The sequence below is a fragment of the Centroberyx gerrardi genome, chromosome 4 (genome assembly GCF_048128805.1).
Source record: "Centroberyx gerrardi isolate f3 chromosome 4, fCenGer3.hap1.cur.20231027, whole genome shotgun sequence".
NCBI classification, from domain to species: domain Eukaryota; kingdom Metazoa; phylum Chordata; class Actinopteri; order Beryciformes; family Berycidae; genus Centroberyx; species Centroberyx gerrardi.
Genome location: NC_136000.1, coordinates 5,575,147 through 5,595,992, shown reverse-complemented (window position 1 = coordinate 5,595,992; position 20,846 = coordinate 5,575,147). Strand labels below are relative to the sequence as shown.

Below are 20,846 nucleotides of genomic sequence, written 5' to 3'. Positions count from 1 at the left end.
ATCTGTCTGCTGACCCCCCCCCCCCCCCCTTCCCTCATCTGGACCCTCCCTCCACCCCATCTGGACCCTCCCTCCTCCCCCCCCTCACCATGTGCTACAGCCACCATGCTTTAGCACCCTGCTAACCCCAGACCCTTCCACAGGAACCATACAACATGGATGTTTTGTCTCTGTCGGACCCTGTAGGTCAGTCGCCCCCCCGCTGGGAGCAACGGACTAACGATTCCTTACACTTTTTGACCTTGTTGTCTCATATCGGGTCCCCCCCCCCCTCCTCACCCGCCCACACACCTCTCTTTATAACCCTCCCCGCCTGACCTCTCTCTCTCACCTCTCTGACCTCTCACCTTTTCGATCCATCTGACCCCGTTGAACTCAGCGAGTGGCCGAGGACCAAGTTTCTGTCTTTCGATAAAACGGCATGGCGCTGCGCTGACATCGCCCTCATCTGCTTCCCTTGTTCATCTTTCCCACATCCATTTTGATCCACAATAAAAAAAACAAAAAAAAAACAAAACATTTGTTTAAAAGAAAATTGCATAGCCTTTAGTGAAACTGGGCAAAGAGGAGATAATTTAGACTACGGGGAAAATTTTGTTGTTCAGAAACGGTTCAGAAACTCATTAAGCAATCATCTCTCTCTATCAGCCGAGTGAGTGTTTGGTAGCTCTAATATTATTTGGTGTTGTGATTTGACAGAAAATGGGGATGATAGCAGCAGTGATGAGTCTGCCCAGAGTCCTTCTGCAGAGGGGAAGTAAGTATGGGTATTGGTTATGTAAGGGGTGTGTGTGTGTATTTATAAAAAAAAAAAGCTAATTTACGACTACTCATGCATAAAACTTTCTATACTTTCTAGTACCTTGGCCTCAGATCTCATGAAACTCTGTGGAGAGACCAAAACGAGGAGTAAGGTAAGTCTTGTTTACCATGTTTATTGTGTTAATGTCTTGTTCTGTGCATAATTTCCAGTATCTTGCTATCAACTTCATGTCTAATTGTCACTTCTCTGCGCCATACAGGCTCGCAGGAGGACCACCACCCAGATGGAGCTGCTGTACGCCAACAGCGACTCCGCCCCCGACGCGCCCACTGCCGACTTCTCCAGCCCGATGCTGCCATTGGCTGAAACACCGGAAGGGGGAGGAGACTTGGAGTCGTCAGCCTCATCAGTCAGGGACTACACAGCTCTCTCCCCCGGCTTTTCCTCTAAAATGGGCAGCATGTAAGTCCGGGCCCGGCGCTTTATGCTAACATGCTAATCGCTGCTTCCTCGCCTTCTTTTGCATGTTGATATTGCTGCTACCTCTTCTGCTTTATCTAATTTGGTCTGACATCGTCCTTGAACCCCCTTATGTCAAATAGCAAGTCCCCCGATGAAACCGATGGAGTCCCCCTGAGATAAAAGCATGTAGAGCAAAGTAATCATTAACATTTACAGTATATGGCCAATTAAGTATTTTCTACTGCAAAATGCACTTCTAATTCCTCACCACAACTCCATTACACACTAAAAGCTTAAATGCTAACCGGATGGCTTTGACTTAGCTTGTGAAAGACCATGCTTCAAGCCTAAGTGCACACTGACTTGTATGAAAAATGAAGCTTTGCTGACAGTGATCCCTCAGTACAAGCGCACTTACTTTGGTGGGACGCAGTGTAGCGCTAATTCTACACAATGTCCGCACTAATTATACATGAGCTTGGCGAAGAAGAACCAGTTTTGGGACTTTGAGTGTCAGGTAACCGTGTTCCTGTGTGTACTGCATGCTCACCTCCTCATTGTTGTCATTATTTCCTTTTGGTTTCACATCCTTGTGTGTTTTGATTATTATTTTTTTTTTTGTGTTACTGTCTTTTGTGTTGTTTGTGGATAACTGTGTGAAACTGAACGCTCAGTTCTGGCTCCAGAACTCCGTCAGGGGTGGAAAGGCGAGCGCCGGAGCCTTCCCCGCTCTCTCGCAGGAAGACCTATGACAAGGCACAGGCAGCGGCCGACAGGGCAAAGGTCAAGGAGATCAAACAGTAAGAGCTTGTTGCCGACATTGTGGCTGGAGAGCCAAAAAAAAAAAAAAAAAAGTGAAATAACTTTACTCCAACTCTACTAATACTCTCCTACTTTCCCTCTTGGTTCTCTGCCTCAGAACAGCATGTGGTTTCAACTAAATCAGTGTCGTGTGCCTGGTGCGATAACCTTTGACCTGCCAAGTTCTACGCTGAATTTAAAGTCATATTTTTCTTGCCTAACTTAGATATTATGCCTCTTCATTGAGCCATAATGGTGATAGTTTCGAAGCCTTTTTCTTTTATATCCCTGGTATTTTTTTCTACATGAATTCAGTGTTCAACTTGCTTCACAAGTACTCAACCCCTCTGCTGCAAATTTGGCTACGATATATAAATCTTATATATTGTGGAAATTGCTATCCTTTCCCTTTCTGTAATATGTGGTGTCAGTAAATAAGTGAGTGGGAGTGAACTGGGAAAAGCTGTTGCCTTTTTTGACGTAAGCTGAGTGAGCTGCTGTTCCTATAAAATCGTTTTTCACCGTGACGAGCCCTTGCGCCTCCTCGTTAAAAACTCTTATGTATTCTGTCTCAAATTGAACTAGTGCTGGAACTGCACCTTGTGTTCGTGTTGCACAATAATATTGAGAACAGTTGTTCCAGTCGTAGTTTTTGAGGTTATTTGAGCTTTTGTTGGCATGTCGTGTGCACACACGGTAAGAAAAGTGTTTCGTGCACTTGTGCATGTTTGCCTATGTGTGTTGTGAGTGCTGAATGAATGTGAGTGTGATTGTTTCAACTTGAGTGTGTGTGTGTGTGTGTGTGTGTGTGTGTGTGTGGGTGCATGTGGTCCATATGACTACAGAATTGCTGCATTCCTGTCATATGGCAATTGTGATCATAGCTCTTAAAAGCAGGATACTGAATTTTCGTTTGTGATTGACATTGCAAGTCGCCGATATATTTTGTGCTGATATTTTATATATTCAATGTACATTTGATGATTTTCATACCAAAAACCCAAGTATTCAGTGTTTTCCCCAGAATTTTATTCTTGTCAGGGTGGAAAAGCCTCTGAATCAGCATTTAGAGCATCATGGGACACTAAAACTCTCCACTGAAACCCAGACTAATGAAATTCTTTTAGTATTACCAGCTCTTTAAGGCTCTTTAAGAGTGACCCACCACACCTATTCAATGGTAGAGAAACTCTGGGATGCATTACTGCCTTTAAATGATTCATTCATTTACAAAAATCAGTATTGAACAATTAAATGAATAAATAAAATGTGGAGAGAAAAAAAAGCCATATCACGTTTTTCAGACTCCATCATATTGGCAAAGGACGACACGACTGGCCATCTAATCTCTGGGATATCTAATAAAAGCTTCAGTAATGTTGTTTGACGCTTTTTACCGTTGAGGTGTTCTGGTATTTTTTTCACGTATGACTTGAATGCAGCATTATGCATCTCCCTTCTTTTCTTCATCTAGTCCTCCCATACTCTACCAGTAGTGTGTAAACAGATTAACAAATGCTTAATTGTGCTGTAGCTTAATTGACAGCCCTACTGTCTACCTTTCCAGCCCCCCCCCTCCCCCTTCCTGCCCCTGTAACCAACCACATCATGTTTAGCCGTCTGACAGGGTGCCTGGGACGTGCTGCAGACTTTCTGCAGGATAAGTAAGGAGCAGAGATAAGTAAGATTGGCACTAGCTTGCCGGAGAGTCAGATTAGAGCTGCAGGAAGATGCTAAAGTCCACAGTACGAGCAGGGAGGCGCGTTGCTCTCCAAAAATCTGTCAGCTTGTCAAATGCCGGCTAATGCCTTCATTCCCAGGAAGCTACCAGAGAAAAAATTACATGTTAATTTGGCCGTGATGTATCAGGAATTTCTCACAAACTTTGATTTTGGAGTGTAATGTTGCTGTGCCAGATACAACTGCTAAAGAAATAAAAATGTAACTGTTTTAATGCAATAACTGCAATAATAATGTTATTGTTATTTTGTAATGTTTTATGTGATGTATTTACTCTATGGACAAACATTTTAAGTGCATAATAATGCTCTTAGTACTAATGCAAAGTTGTGCCTACATTGTGTTATTAAACCCTTTTAATCACATTATATAGGAGGGAGATTTAGTCAGAGTATTATTGTGTACTTATAATACTTTTCCATAAGTTAATACATAGGCTAACACCCTGGAATGAGGCCATTGTAATGTAAAGTTTTACCCAATAATGAATAATGTAGAGGTAAGGATAGATAATTGTTAATATTGAAATCAACAGCCGTTTTTGCCAATAAGCTCTGAGGAATACCGGGTTCTCTCTTCCCCTCCTCCAGGATGGATGGATGCTTCCACCTTTCAAAATCCCACATCCGCTGTTCCACTTCCCCCTCCCTCCCCCATCCACATAAGTATAACTCTGTTGTTGTTGTTTTAACCACATGGCACAAACTGAATTTCACCTTTGGGCTAAAGGACGAAGGTGAATCTGGTGAAGACAAACTCACACAGTGCGGATCCCAGCTTTCTCATCACAGCCTAGAATGTTACTCAAAACCACTCAAGATTTTAAATATGAATGTATTTTGATTGGGACAGCGCCCTAGCAGTTAGACAGGCTGTCCTGTAACTGGAAGGTCCCAGGTTCAATCCCCCATGACTTTTAAAGTCCCCATGAAATTAACTCCCCTTACTTTTACTTCCTTGAAAACAGAGTATCTTTAATGGTGACCTCATGCTGCACTAGAAGGCGTAAATATACATTTCTAACCAATAAAACCATCCGATTTTTGAACACTCCCGCCCCTCCGCACCCCTCTCATGAAATAAAATTGCCTTTCTCTCCCTGACTCATATTCCATTGGTTTAGATTTTTTAATGATCCCTCACTGCATTATGTCCCGCCCCAAATCAAGGAAGTACAGAGGCCATTTCATGGGGTCTTTAAGTTCTCGCCAGTGAATGAATTTCCTCTCGTGGATCAATACAGTATCTAAACCCCCCCCGGTGGCATCTTACTAAGATTATTCCCGCTATTGAGCCCAAACCACCATGTCTTCAATAATCCTCTCTATTCATTAGGCTTCTTATGTTACCACAGGCCATTTCTAGTCCCATTATAGAGACATTGTTAACCTCATTTGTCCACATCTCACTTATATTGATCACTCTTTGCTGCCGGAACACTGATATCGATCGCTAAGACTGTTGTATAGTAGAGATCGTCCAATTACACTATCAGATGCCAATTTGTCAACTTCGTTCCCTGATGATCCATCGATCGTCTGACTTTGTCTCCTCGGGTGTGTTGATGTGTTATGGGCTGGATGAGAGAAGCTCCTGGAGGTACACAGGTGGTGGTTCTGTCTTTCAACACGATGAGGGGGGGTTCTGTTCACGTCAGTCTCGTCATTCCCGTTTTTATCATCCCTTTCTATTTTTGATTTGCGGCATCTTTGCTAACCGGCCGCTTGGGTCGCATGTCGTATTTTTGCATGACTCTGGCTGCCTGGGTGTGATTTATATCTGCGTTGCTCTAGTTTATTCAGGTTATTAGGAGACAAGGTTGTTGTTTTATGTCCATACTGCACCTATTGACTGTGTGTGTGTGTGTGTGTGTGCGCTACCCACAGGGGCATCATTAACCCGGTCCCAGCCACTAAGAGCAGTCGATCGTCGACGCTGCAGTGTGTTCATGTGGCGGAGGGACACAGTAAGGCCGTCCTGTGTGTAGACTGCACCGACGACCTGCTCTTCACCGGATCCAAAGGTCAAACTGCCATTACCCACAATCCTTCCTGCCATTACCCACAATCCTTCCTGCCACTACCCACAATCCTTCCTGTATTCCATCCTTGCTCCCTTCATTCCTTAATTCCACCCTTCCTTCCTTTGTTTCCCCCCTTCTCTCCCTCCCTCCTATGTACTTACTTATTCACTCCTTTCCTGCCTTCATCCTTCCTTCTATCCCTCCCTGTATCCTTCTTTCTCTCCTCCTCCCTTGCTCTCTTTGTTTGCTGCTAGCTTCTCGTTCTTCAACTGCCATTACCCACAATCCTTCCTGTAGCCCTTCCTTGCTCCCTTCATTCCTTACTTACACCCTTCCTTCCTTCCTTCCTTCCTTCTCACCCTCTCTTCCTCCCTCCTTACTTACTCACTTTTTCCATCTCTCCTTACTTATTCACTCCTTTCCTGCCTGCCTCGCTTCCTTCCTCCCTTCCTTCCTTCTATCCCTCCCTCCATCCTTCCTTCCCTCCTTCTTTCCCTCATCAGTATTCCTCAATATTGTGGGTGCCTCCCCTCACTGTGTTAATTTCTTTATGGCACTGGTAATTTGTTACAGTTGGACCCGCTGTTATGTAACAGTAAATAAAACCTGACAGAGATGAATTAATAGATTGTCAAGTGTGGAACAGGACAGTATATGAGGTGATGAAATAAAATGAATTATGGTGCATACAGTAAAGTCCTTACAGCGAAAGAGCTTCTTATGATAATAAATGAAGATGATGAAGATGGAGGCAATCAGCTAGATTGAACTTCTCATTTATCTTATGTGCCACAGAGCTGCTTTATAACAGATGAACCCTCCACCTCCTGCTGCTGCTTCCCTGGATATTCAATTCACTGCCTTGCTCCAAGCAAAATGTCCTATTGGAGACAGTAGTTTTGAACTTGAGCTGAACTCTATTGCACCAGTGTTTTCCCGCAGAGTGCAGAACCCGGTGAACAACATTTTGTGGTAATATAATAGAGATGGAAACAAGAACAGCATACATAGTTTTGACGTCCTCCTGTCTTGTGTGTGTGGTGTTGCAGACCGGACCTGTAAGGTGTGGAACCTGGTGACGGGTCAGGAGATAATGTCCCTGGCCGGTCACCCCAACAACGTGGTGTCAGTCCGCTACAGCTCCAGCTTGGTGTTCACCGTCTCCACCTCCTACATCAAGGTCTGGGACATCCGGGACTCGGCCAAGTGCATCCGAACGCTGACGTGAGTTTGACCGTCGTAACAGAATTGAGGCTGCGTGTCCGCCAAGTGCCTCTTTTAAAATGCCCTTTTCTCATTGTTTTCAAGGGAAAGGATACGCTGTTTTGTGTTTTTGTGTATTTTGCTGTTTCACCGCCAATGCTAGAGGTTAAAAATATTTAAACTCATAACAGCAGCAGCAATGACCGCAGTTACCTCTTACACAAAAACATGCTAATTTTGAGCTCTTGAAATCCACCAACAAAGACCTTGAAAGTATTGAAAATTACTAAAAAATTTGCTGTCCAAGTGAGTGTGGGAACCGTTGCTTTTTTGCAGATTCATTTAGATTTCATATCGATGTGTTTTCAGGTCCTCCGGTCAGGTGAATGTGGGAGACACCTGTGCATCCAACACCAGCCGGACGGTCACCATCCCAGCAGGAGAGAACCAGATCAACCAGATAGCTCTCAACCCCAACGGGACGATCCTGTACGCCGCCGCCGGGAACTCGGTCCGAGTCTGGGACCTCCGAAGGTACGCAGAGGGGCATCGTTTTAATATGAAGAAATAGCCACAAATAAATCAAATAATAATATCACATAGAGGACACTTGGGCTCTTGACACATGGCCTTGTGTTTGGTGTGTTTTTAGAAATCCGAGGCATGTGCAGTAATGTCATATAGGACTAGGGCTGGGAAACATTTTTTTTTTTTTTTTTAATTTTCGGTATCATTGCCAGCTCTGATGCTTCAAATTCAATACTAGCTCTAAGGCAGTACTTCTTTTTGATACCTCTCTCTTTGTTAAATGAAAGAACATCTCATTATGTGATTGAGTGAATTATTTTCAGTGTAACATTTAGAAACAGTCAGCTACTTTTCTATATAGAATTAGATGCTATTCAATTGATTGTTTTTCGGTCATTATGAATACCAATAATCCATACATACCTGAGGTATTGTGTATCGATACCCAGACCTTCATGGGACAGTGTCAGTAGAGTCTCTTATCTCATTCCTAGCTTTTCTTTGCTCCTTCTGATGCTCTTAGCCCTTATTAGGATGCATAACACACACCATGAGTTATAATTCAAAGTCCAATTTCAATCTGCTGAGGATCCCATCCAATTTGTCATCCATCATTGTCAAATAGTTGTATTAGTTTTGATAAATTGCCTCTTTGTTCCTCTGGAGAAATAATAGTATGTAGAAGCATTAAAATAACTTGAAATCAACATGCTTGACAAGAACAATGTATTAAGTTTTGTTTACCTAAGTGACACCTTTGTACATAGCAGCATTTCCTCCATTTTTACCATCTGTACTAATTTTAGCATTCTCTTATCATGTGTATATAGATATCAGCGTAACGTAACGTACGCCAGTTGGTGGACGCTTGTATCTAACGTGACTTACAGTGCTAGGAGTTCATTCCTTTTTAGCATGGGTGAGTTATTAACCCCATAACGAGTTGGTAACATACTCTACCCACTGAGCTATAAAGGGCCACCACTCTGTGTCCTTAAATGTAATTAGGTTTTGACCTGATTTCCCCTCTGTGGTTGTAGCAGACCAAACTCAGGGACATGGGGGTTAACTTATTGACTCTTCATCGATTTACATTTGTCTCTTTGTCAGATTTGCGTCCACAGGGAAACTCACCGGTCACCTTGGTCCGGTCATGTGTCTGACTGTGGACCAGACAGGAAACAATCAAGACCTGGTGATCACCGGGTCCAAGGACCACTACATCAAGGTGCGTGTCCAGTGATTCATCTTTTTTTTTTTAATCCTGTATTAAACCTGGGTACTTGCACTGAGATTGACATTTTTTCATGGTAATATAAAAAACATTTTGGCATGAAAATATGATACATTATTACAATAAAACATTTATAAAAGCAATTCATTGAATACCTACACTGCAATGACTAGTGAAGTAGCACAACTGCCTTGAGTATAGTGAAAATAAAGTAAACTTCCATAATCCCATAGCGGGCTTTCAAGTGTCATAACCTAGTCGTAACACAATCTCTGTCAGCCATATTGGAGGTCCTCAGCTCTTGGGTAACAATAGTTTTGAATAGTTAATTGCATTTCTAAGCATATGACTCAGCCGTCTCAGAACTTAATAAACGTGGTAAATTTCTATGCTGTTTTCAACTGGGAACTGATGATGTCACCACTGATACATCTGATGGAGTTTGTGTTTAGATAATGTCAGCTTGTTAGCTAGCTAATCATACTGTCTGGTCAGCTAACTATCACTGTTTTGTTAACACATCTGATTTGCACACTAGCTAAAGTAGGCTATCATATAGAAGCTAGCGTTTGTAGTGGCTGGTAGTCACATGTTAAAATTAACATCAGTTGCTTTGTTAAATAGTTAGCTAGCTAACAAAACCAAAACCCAAGGTTAACTGAGCTGAGACTAGGACTAAAGACAAGACAGTTTCCTGCAGTACAGTAACCTACTGTTGGAAACAAATCAACCCTATCAGACTATAATATACTGAATCAACTTCCTTTTTGAGATCTCTTTCTTTCTTGCTCCGTTGCTATATAAAGTATTTAGACATTTGCATATAGCCAGTTCTCCACTGGACCTCCATGATGGCGCCAGCAGCAGTTGCTAGGAGATTTGTGACGTAACTGCAAAACGTAACTGCACCTTTAACACCTAGTCTGTTTTTCTGTTGCAGCTGTTCGATGTGACTGAAGGCTCTCTGGGTAGCATCAGCCCCACGCACAACTTTGAACCGCCGCATTACGACGGCATCGAGTCTCTGGTGGTCCAGGGGGACATCTTGTTCAGCGGCTCCCGGGACAACGGCATCAAGAAGTGGGACCTGGACCGCAAAGACCTGCTGCAGGTACTGGAGGTTTACAAGGCGGCTTTGACCACAATGCATCCCTGAGCAACATAGGTGTTGAAATAATGAGTGATACACTAAATAAGTATTGAGGAAATTGATTAGAAGGGATGTAACAGTACATTTAGCTAACAGTTTGGTTTGATACACAATCCTGGGTTCACAATTCAATATTATCATAATATTTTGAGCAAAATCTGAATGAAGACAGTTAAGACTGAAAAAAGCCTGACTAATATGCATGTGTGATTGAATACTGTATTTTCAATCTTCTCTCCAACAGCAAGTGCCCAACGCTCACCGTGATTGGGTGTGCGCCCTGGGCGTCGTCCCCGGCTCCCCGGCCCTGCTGAGCGGCTGCAGGGGAGGGGTGCTCAAACTGTGGCATACGGACACACTGGGGACCTTGGGGGAGCTCAAGGGCCACGAGAGTCCCATCAACAGCATCTCTACCAACAGCAGCCACCTGTTCACCGCCTCCGAGTGAGTCTCACACACACACACACACACACACACACACACTTTCTCTGTCTCTCTCATTTATGACCAACACAGCAGCCACAGTCAAACCTAACAAGCACAAATGCTTCTTAGGGTCTCATGAAACTTAATGTTGATTGGTGTTTGGCTGCCATGCTCTTCAAGAGCAATGAAAAACAGGAATCAAAAGCACCAAGTAATCAGTCAAAAAATAATCTATCGGCTGTCAATAAAAGAAGGTTAAAAATACACGTCTTCGCCTTGTGGTTCTCATCATGAGCTTCGTCTTACCCTGATGAGAGCCATGAGGTCGAAATGTATCGATCAATGTTTTTTCTGTGTGTTTTATTGACAGCCAATAGAACAAATGCTTTTTGACTGTTTATCGAGTGCTTTGGATCCCCGTTTTTCCTTGCTATTGAAGAAGATCGATCCAATACCAAGAACAAGATCCAAATCAATTTGACCTTTTTTAACATGAGAACCTGAGAAGCGTTCCAGCCTCTCGCACCATCTCAGTCTTTCTGTCTCTACCTGCCCGTTTCTATCCATGCTGGAATGAACAGGGACCGCGTACATAAAGATGGCGGCCCCCTGGATCACGCCCCTGCACAGCCACTTACAGCTATTTCATTGATTCATGTCATTGATTAATGGGTTCTCTGTCACCTAATTTTAATCCTATACATCCTATACTCTTTTGGTATACGTTTCCTTTTCTCTTTCTTATGTATTGTTAAATGTTGTAATTGTGCAAAAAAAATATATAGATATTACTTGATGGTGTGATCATGTGATGAGGATTCAAGTCATGTAATTTGGACCCGAGTCTTTTTAAACACCTGCGATGTATTGGTGCAGTCGGTAAGCGAACCTGAGGAAGCAACAAGCAAAAAGAAGCCTCACAGTGTGCGGTTGGATAATTTCTTTATATGGCGGTCTCCTGGTTTGATGTCATTCCTCTGGCGCCACTGCTGTCGTTTTCTTTCCCTGTCTTGCAGCGTAAAGCGTCCAAACGTCAACATCTTACCGTTTGATATTCCTGTCTTGCAGTGACCGGACGGTGAAGATCTGGCGCGCCCGCGGCGGCCTGGACAGCACCTTAGAGACGGTTGACAATGCAGACGAGGTGGCCAGTAACTGAACACAGCGCCCCCTGCTGGCCTCTACACTGGAAGGACACTTAACAGCAGCCTGTGATGCCGCTGCCCTGCACTTTGACCCCCTAACTTGTAAAGCCCAACACACACCTGACTCCCAATACACACACACACACACACACACACCATGTAAGCTTGATGACCGAGCTGACAAGAAATACAAAAAAATCTCAGCAGAAGCTAGAACAGCAGTCTTTTTTCAGACTCTTATTCTACGTATTATCGATGACTCTTTGCAGAATAAACTCTCGTCTTTTTGTTTTTCTTCTCTTTTGCTCGGTCCGCGCCTCAGATTCACTACAATAACTCACTAAGGTCATACACATGCACATTTACTCACAAGACATGCTATAATCCGACAAGTCGAACGTGGCTAACACACTCACAGAAGGTAACTCTGCTGCTCAGCTTACATTTAGTGCTGTGCCGGTATACAATACTCCCGCAGACGTGCACTTACCCAGAAAAAAACAGGGTACCAGTGTGTTTTGTGGGGAAAAATAGACGTGTGATGGAAAGAGAGAATGAGTGGAGACGGTAGAGGAGAAAACTTTGGTAGAGATACCGGGTTGGTAGCTGGTCTTCACAACCCAGTTCTCCGGTTTCATGGGAGTGTTTCTCTGCACTGTAAGCAGAACCAATGTCCCCGCGCTCCCTTCCCCAAAATAACAAAAGTGGCTTTATGTGAACAAGACAAATCACCGTTCCCCTTAACTTTCTCTCTCTTGCTTTTTCTGTGTTCCCTCTTCCAATTTCAGCAGCTGCTTAAGATCGGCGACCAAAATTGTGAAACTTGTCTTTACTGTCCTGCACTGTACTTGTGAACACAATACACTACAGTAGTAACACAACTCACTCTTAAGCACTTGTAAAAACCTACAGTACTAGTCTTTTCTGGTGAATTAATCCTTCCTAACTCTCTATATGCAGGTTCAGCGTTTGAGGATATCCACACTCGTCCGTGTTTCATCGTACGTAGCAATGTATGTTCATTCTCCACATGTTGCTGTCACCCTTTAAACCCTTTCACCAAACCCCACTACTGAGTTCTCATCTTAATCCCATGCTGCTAAGTTGTGTGCTCACCTTCAAAACCCTAAGAGGGCTTCTTGTTTTGGACTCCGGGTGAGGTCCGCCTGGTACCGTAGTGATGTACTGTGTATATATATATAAAATTGTATCTTTTTTTGAGAGGAGGGGCCTTCAAACTCTGCCTGTGCTGTAAGCCTAACCATGTAGACGGACGTCTGTCTCCCAATTCTGGTCCTTTTTGGGACCTTCCCGGGAACAGTAATGGTCTCCCTCTTTAACTGGCCTCTTTGTCAAGATTGTGTGCCGTCGCTTTTGAATGTTCAGTGGAGCAGTAGGCATTATTCAAGTACATATCTAATGTATGTAAGCAATGTATTAAACAAAAACCTGACTGAATGTTCGCTCTGTGGGACCACCAACCTGAATGCAGTCTCACACCAGAACCGAGAGGACCAGAATTGGCAGGAAGACGGCGTTGCGAGCGGCGTAATGCTTTGTAATGAACAGAGCCTTTGCTCCTGTGAGGTAGCAGGTTATGTTTAGTGGCCTGCTTTTGGTTGTTTTTTGTTCATTAAGCTGTACTTATTCAACATATCCCGGACGTTCCCCTCTGGAGTTTTAGTAGCTGTTCCCAAATGGCTGATTCTGTAGCGATTCTAATGTCAGATGCCTGGTGAGAATAAATGCCATCTGTCAAAAAACAGCTTTGTGTGGTTTTCTTGGTCCTATCAGTCATTGACAAACAATCTATTCCTTCTGATATTAATCTAGGTTGGGTGCCTACTCAGAAAGCCAGTTTGGAGTTTTACAGTTGTATTTCTGTTTTAGGATTTCAGTTTTTTGGACATACAACTCCTTTAATTTCTAATAGCAGATCCCTGTATACTGATTTTGTTCCCAGCTATGTTTCTCACCACACCCCTGCCTCCTTTAGGTAAAGTTACACACTGTGAAGTAGATCATGGATTAAGAGAGGGAAGTATTTCTCTGGGTTGTTTAAACGTGTTGAAATGACCACAAGATGGCAGTAGCATTACCTACAGGACTGAGTATGGGACCGTAGAACTAAAGAATCCTAAGAGTTATCAGTTGCCAAAAATATTTGCATTTGCATTTTAGGCATTCAGCTACAATAAGCGCAACAGTAGAATATGGTTACATTTATAGACTCACAACATTACAAGCAACCTGCAGTAAGGAGAGTGAGGATCAAAACTGCAGCAGAACAAATAGTCCTGTGTCCCTATGATGATCATGTATAAGTGCTACAGTAGTAACAAACTGCCATATACAGTACTGACAGCTGTGTGTGTGTTCTCATTACACACAATGTGTGTATCAGAGTATAGTCCAATAGTCCAAAGTTTGTTTTCACCTACATAATATCATAATAATGGTTTCAGTGATATATGCCCATTAAGCCAAATTCAATAAGATTCTACAACTTACTATAAGATTATTGTACAACCATTCTACACATTATACTGGACTACAGTACTACTTTTAACTATACACATGATTTGATGTTGCAATCCTTTGTGCAATAATCCAAGGTGAGCATTCATAAAAAAGCCCAAATCAGATCAGTCTAAAGAATTATGTGCCAACCCACAAATGGAGACTAGAGGATATCATGCTGTCATAAATCTGCAAGAGGACCTCCCCACTCCCAGGTCTCTGTAAATTCACTAGTTAGTACAATATACACACTAAAGTCTCTATAGGAATATCATAGGATGATGATAAGACCATGCATCTTGAGCATTGTGAGGGCTGGCATGTAAATAAGTGAGGCTTTAGACATTTATGGGCCTTTGTTTGGCAAATCTAACAGGTGTTTGACCCACCGATTGAACTCTCTCTTTCTAGCTTCAGCCTAATTAAAGCTGACACAGATATTCCCATTTTTAGCTCAAGGGGTCGAGCTGGGTACCAAAACCTGCCACTGGTTAATTGAGTTTGTTTTGCTCAGGTGGGCTTTGTCATCTGGCTTCGGCGCGTCACTTTGCACCGCTGTCCAAACCCCAAACGCATAGCCTTTACTGGGCGTGAAATGACAATTTTATCAACTCTGCCTTACCCTTCTATTTTGAGACTGGGCTATAAATGCCTAGGTCTATGTATATAATGAGTAGAGGGCTGGGCGTGTACTTTGCTGGTCCATATACACTAAGAAATGTGGAAGAAAAAGCTGTGGTGGAGGTGTTGGTGGTTAAGATGGGTCAGAAATCAATCAATCGACTTATCATCCTTTGATATGAGTGAATTTACAGAGACCCTATTGTATTTTATGTTATCTTTTTTTAATCTATGGTCAGAAATCATGTCTGAACACCTCCACGCAAGAGTGTCTTGGTCCCTGAAGAAAAACCCCGTCCCATTCCCAGGTAAACTGAGCTTTTTCTTCTACAGTTCTTGACTAAATTTAGCCATCCAAAGAGCCCCTTGTTTACACTCCACAACTTTTTTCCATACACACAGAACATACCGGTGTTGTTGAAGAAAGTAGCTTGCTTCATGTGGGTGGAGAATAAATTGTATTGTACAGGCTGCAAGTATATAGACCGAGTCAGAATAACAATAACTCATGTGCAGCCTAATTAATCCATAATTAGGCCAGCTTTATGTATGGTTGATTACCTGGCAGCCCCAGGCGTTTCCAGTCTTATTTCACAACAGTGGGTTTCATGTAAACACTATGTTTGGTCAGTGATTACTGTCCCACTTTTCCCTCTTCTGCACACCTACCCCCCCCCCACCCCCCCCACCCCAACACACACACACACACCCCTGCCCACACACACACAAAGTAATACATTGCTCATTAAGCGTTTCTCATTTCAAAAGTAATATAATTTCTTAATTTATTAGTAATGTTATGTAATGTTGTTACACTGTTGGTTATATTACTTTCCAGTTGCACAATCAACACTGATGATTGCATCCATACCTGCAAATATGATTATAACTCAGTTGCCTCTCCTCTGAACGATCAGGGAAACCAGACTAATGTTGTCATCCTTAGGCTCGATTACATCAAATTAGTATTCAAAATAGTACTGAATGCCCCTTTAATGTGTCATATGCATGTATACGTGTGTTTGTTTGTGTGTATGTATGTATGTATGTAGGTATGTTTGTATACTTGCATTTGTATGTGTGTATTTTATATGTGAAGCACTTTGTAACTGTGTGTTTTAAAAAGTGCTATATAAATAAAATTAATAATAATAAATAATACAGTATCACCTCGCCTGTCTGAAGGGCCCCCTCTTCTTCGGTGCCCCCCTCTCCATTAGCAGCACCCCTGCACACACACACACACACACACACACACACACACACACACACACACACACACACACACACATTTGTATTACTTGTGAGGATCTTCACTGATTCCATTCCTTCCTGAACCCCTAACCTTAAGCCTTACCCTAACCATGTTACGAAAAGGATCCTTTTGTAGAAAAATGCTATCCAGGTGAAAAATACTTACCTTAATTTCAATACCTGGTGAAAGATAGTTACCTTAACTATGAAAGAGATTTACCATAACTGTTTTCTAATCTGTAGAAATTACTTTAGCCATCTAAGCAACCTGAAAAGCTGGGAAGCTTCTGGGTTTACATGCTTCCTTTCTTTGGCAGTACCAAAGGAAGATTTACTATTGCAGACTGAGCATGAAAATGTTGAATGTAAAGTGCCCTAACCTAAACCTAAATCTAATCCTAATCTTAACCCTAATCCCAAATCCCAACCCTAAACTAGCCCTTTAAGGAAGCAAAATGTCCTCACTTTGGAGGATTTTCCTCATCTTTTGGTTTTTATCCTTGTGAGGACATGCGGTCCTTATAAGTATAATAAAATACACACACACACACACACACACACACACACACACACACACGCACACACACACACACACACGCACACACACGCACACACACTCACACACGCACACACACGCACACACACACGCACACACACTCTTCCCTCCCTCCGCACCGCCTCTCATCCACAGCACCGAGGCGCACAACGCGACGCCGCGCTGCAGCTCCACGTTTCTCTCCGGGCTTCACGCGTCAAAAACGGCTCGCAGCTTCGTTGTAAAGCGTCAATCTTATCTCCCCCCCCACCTCTCCACCCCCCCCGGTTCCTCTCATGCCACCGAAAAGGCACCGGATACAGCGCGATTTGGACGACGAGTAGCTCGGTGAATATGGCGTGTATTGGGGACTTCGACCCTTTCACCGCTGCCATACCTGCCACCAAAGTTGAACTCACTGTATCTTGCAGGTGAGTGAAACGGGCGCTGGATGCACCTTTTCTCTTCTTCTGCTTCCAGGCTGTTGTTGTTAAAGAGATAAGAGGAGGAAACGTGTGTATGTGTGTATTTATCCTCCGGTATTCTCTGTTACACTTGGCGTGGAAGCGTTGTTGGTCACTTCAGCTCACCAAAATGTTTAGTTGGATGGATGTGTCTCATAACCAGGGAGGTGTGGAGGCTATACGCACCAAAAACTCACTTTATCCTCCTTTTTTATTTGCAGGATAGACTTTACCCACCTCTTTTTTTTTTTAAGCCTGGTTTACATTTATATGAGGTAAATGTCCTGTATCCATCATAGTAAGTCGTGTCAAACAGGTGTAAGTTATATATGAGGATAGGGGTTTTTAATGAATGCATGTTCTTCTGTAAATATAATTGATTTTTGTGCATATTGGTGATTGTTTGCCTAATGATGGTCGCCAACTAGAGGTTATAGTTTACACTCCTTTTTTATTTACCACTACATCATTGCTCATAATGCAGCCAGCCAGTGTGGGAGTTGTCAACATTAGGCTGTTTACAGGGAAACAAAAGTGTGCGTTCACATATAAAAATGTCTTCTCTCTAGATTTTCATTGGATTTTTGCATAAAGGAGAAAAAAAAGAACTGTTATTAGAGAGTGAAAGAGTGGGACTTAAGGTTGTGACTGCTGGAGACTGAGGAGTTGCATATGGAGCTGTGCACATCTCAACCCAAGGGTGCTGAACTTTTTAATTTAATTTAATTTAATTTAATTTTTGGTGAATTATCTATCTATCTCTCTATCTATCTATCTATCTTATTTTTATTTTTAGTTATTTTATTGGGGAGCTGATTCTCCCAAGGCATGGTTTGAGGGGAATAATGAACCCCGCTGAGATTAAAAAAGAAAAAAAAAAAAATTGGACAGCACTTTGCTTCCAGTAGCTGAAAGTCAGCCAGCTGTACAAAAAAAAGCTGTTGTTGCTGTTTTATGTTGGGAAGATAAAGGCCAGCAGCTTGACAATTTGCAGGGAGACTTTGGGGAATAAAGCCAGACTGGTAACGATCTTATCGATTTAGCGGTCACTCTCCCTCATAAGCTTATGAAGATGTTCCTTCTGAAATGAGATGATCACCATTTGGAAATAGCTAATAATAACTGGTTAGATTTAATTATCGCTGGCATGAAAGAAAAGCAGATTATGGGTTACGGTTGGAGTTGTGAGTCATCTCTAGACGTTTGCTTACAAAATACTTACACATAGGAAGATATAGTCGTTTATATTTTTGTCACAATGTATTGACAGATACATTTCAGGTAGCAGCATTTCCCCAAATGACAGCAGTTTGGAGTTAAAGGGGCATTAAGTAATCAATGACTTCTATCAACCTCTATTGGCAACCAGTAGGAACTGCAACAACATCAACAGATCTGTAGCCTGTAATGGACAGAAATAATAAAGTCCCATTTTTCACAATAGAGAGGAGTATGCTAGCTAATTAGAGCAAAGATCCAACAGAAACGTCTAGAGAAGAGGTGAAATATCATCCTGCTAAATACTGTAATAATAATAATAATACCGATTTGTCGTTTGCTTTTTTGGCTTGAGGACGAAATGTCTTGTGACTCCGGTCGCTCGCTCGTATCAAAGTCCTCCATCTTTCAGCAGTTGAAAATGCGAGTTGAAAATGGATCATTGAGTCTTTGGTATTGATCAACAACCTTATTAACCACCCGCAGATATATTATGGTCATTTTGTGCTATGGGGCAGGAAAAATCGTACTTATTGCACCTTTTTTATTCACTTCAGAGGAGACTCCAGCGAAAACATTTATCCTAAGTACCGAGAGTCTTTGTCAAAGCAGGAAACTGACCTTTTCGTCCGTAAGCCACAGTGGCTGGTTGTTTCCAATATTCGCCAAAACACATTCACTGTTTAACCATCCAATTTGTATTTTTAGAACAGAAAATAACCTTGAAACAATGGTTGGTTTCCTGCCCAAGTGGCGGGCAGAGCGGACGCCCGTCCCGGCCTCGACAAAACAAAGTTAGCCGCATTTAGCCGGTGGCTGGTGTGGATTTTCCATCTTGGTCGTTCTGCATCTCAGCAGCCTAGCGAAGCATCCAGTCGAGCTGGATCCCATCCTTCAATAAAGCCCTGCTTCACTCGATAAATCCAAACTATCCCCAGACTCATCAGGCGTGTAGTGGAGCAGAAGAGCTGACAGATTGATTAAGTCAAGTCTAATATTTTACGTCAATGAGGAGAACGTCCCCAGTCTCCTGCAACCGCACGCAGTCATACTAGATTCCCATTTGATTGATGAGTGCCTATCACTCTTGATCACCAGCCCTGGATAATGCACACACACACACACACACACACACACACACATAGAGCTTGATGGAGTGTGGCTTTGTGCCTGCTTATTATGGGGGGGCCCCGGTAGGCTTTTAGAGTTGCAGAATCCAAAGAGACACGGCCCTGCGGATGGTTGTTCCTCGGAGAAAGTGCGCACAAAGACGTCTGGAATCTCGTCGGTGCGACTGTCATCCGATCTGAGCGGTCCACGGCAGAGAGATAGCCGTGACCTTTGGGCACAAAAGGTAGGAAGGGTATCCTATCGAAGAATTGACGTGTTGTGATGTGGCTGTATTGAAGCCGGACGCTGACCTGCTGAGAGGCGGGTCGATGTGTCACAGTGGATAGTGCACTTTCCTTGAGGAAGGTGAAGAAAGAGACAGAAAGACTCATGGGAACAGGGAAGCTGTACTGTATACACATTCCCTGTAAACAGCTTCATACTAGAGGCTACTGTACATGCACAGCAGGCATGAACACTACATTGTGTTTATCAGACACAGACCGGGCTAGAGTGATGTAATCTTCAGTAGTCAGTGTTTGAGTGTTGGAAATGGTTTGAAGGAGGCGGCAAAATGGTCACAACAGGCTTCTGACCAGAAAGATCCATCCGTGCTGTTGATCCTGTTTTCCTTTAAAGTCGCGATGAAATGAAAAATGACTTTTACATTTTTCACCTTGTTAGCCACAGTAATTCTCCATATCTTAATGTACATCTATTTAACAATAAATGCCCAAAAAATGGCAGAATTTTTATCTTCTTGTATTTAAAAAATCAAAATTACTTTTACTTTGTGGAAAACAATGTATTTGTTTGTAAGATTATTTTTCTGGGCTTTTGCCTTTATTATTATAGTTTTTACAGTAGAGATAGACAGGAAAGATTGAACCCAGGGCGTCATGGTTACATGGTACGCACCTTAGGCTGGAAGCATACTTCAATTTTATTACTGTTCGTGTACGCAAAGTGGTTGCGTTGCGAACGGCATTGTTCACATACTCGTCTGTGTACTTTTTGTCCGACTGGAGGTTTTTTTGGTGGAAAACACGTAGCGGATGCATAGCGTTAATTTTTGAGGACGTGCACAAAGAACGCTCCGAACGACTGCAGGATACATGTCGGCCATCTTGCAAACGCGGAATTAAAGTAAACTATATTTCTGCCCTTAGATCACTAAGCCACCAGGACGCCCAGTGTATTTCTAGTGGTTACTTCCTGCTGTACCAGTAGCCGTACATAAACATCCCAACCAATAATGCCAGCACAGATTTTTCAACAGTCCCGCCCTGGAAAACCCTGTTTCCTTTTCCTAAGACACCATGCTTGCTTCCCAGTGACTGAAATTTCCTTCATTTTGAAGAATCCGAAATTTGTGACTCTCAAGATTATGTGCAAAGCACCGAGTCAGTTTGCATGTTTGTTCTGGTCCAACTCGCTCACTTTTGAACCGTCCCTCCCTGCGTTAAGCCCCGCCCCAACATCCTTTTTCTACTGGAAACAGGTTAAATTATGTAACCAAGAAAACCATCAAAATGCCGTTTCCTTGTGACTTTAAAGGTTCTGACTATAATCCATATTTAAACATAATGTGGGATTGGACGCGTGTTCTGACTTCTCAATTCAAAGGGGCAGAGCTTTTGATATAAAGA

At 42.7% G+C, this 20,846-nt stretch overlaps 2 protein-coding genes across 3 annotated transcripts in view; both read left to right on the top strand.

The window, feature by feature from the left end:
* The window catches only part of kif21a (kinesin family member 21A), a 57,734-nt gene extending 44,515 nt beyond the window's left edge, over positions 1 to 13,219 (top strand). The window contains exons 24-34 of the mRNA XM_078283025.1: positions 700 to 757; positions 860 to 914; positions 1,023 to 1,225; positions 1,900 to 2,025; positions 5,653 to 5,789; positions 6,839 to 7,013; positions 7,362 to 7,526; positions 8,631 to 8,748; positions 9,695 to 9,865; positions 10,149 to 10,348; positions 11,399 to 13,219. Of these exons, the coding sequence (XP_078139151.1) occupies positions 700 to 757; positions 860 to 914; positions 1,023 to 1,225; positions 1,900 to 2,025; positions 5,653 to 5,789; positions 6,839 to 7,013; positions 7,362 to 7,526; positions 8,631 to 8,748; positions 9,695 to 9,865; positions 10,149 to 10,348; positions 11,399 to 11,489 (1,499 nt within the window). The 3' untranslated portion in view covers positions 11,490 to 13,219. The remainder of the gene's footprint in view (positions 1 to 699; positions 758 to 859; positions 915 to 1,022; positions 1,226 to 1,899; positions 2,026 to 5,652; positions 5,790 to 6,838; positions 7,014 to 7,361; positions 7,527 to 8,630; positions 8,749 to 9,694; positions 9,866 to 10,148; positions 10,349 to 11,398) is intronic.
* A 3,528-nt stretch (positions 13,220 to 16,747) lies between these two features.
* LOC139931875 (copine-8-like) overlaps positions 16,748 to 20,846 on the top strand; it is a 61,883-nt gene continuing 57,784 nt past the window's right edge. The window contains exon 1 of one of the 2 annotated variants that reach the window (XM_071925508.2): positions 16,748 to 16,836. In XM_071925508.2, the coding sequence (XP_071781609.1) occupies positions 16,760 to 16,836 (77 nt within the window). In that variant the 5' untranslated portion in view covers positions 16,748 to 16,759. The remainder of the gene's footprint in view (positions 16,837 to 20,846) is intronic. The other variant, XM_071925507.2, reaches the window with a different exon arrangement.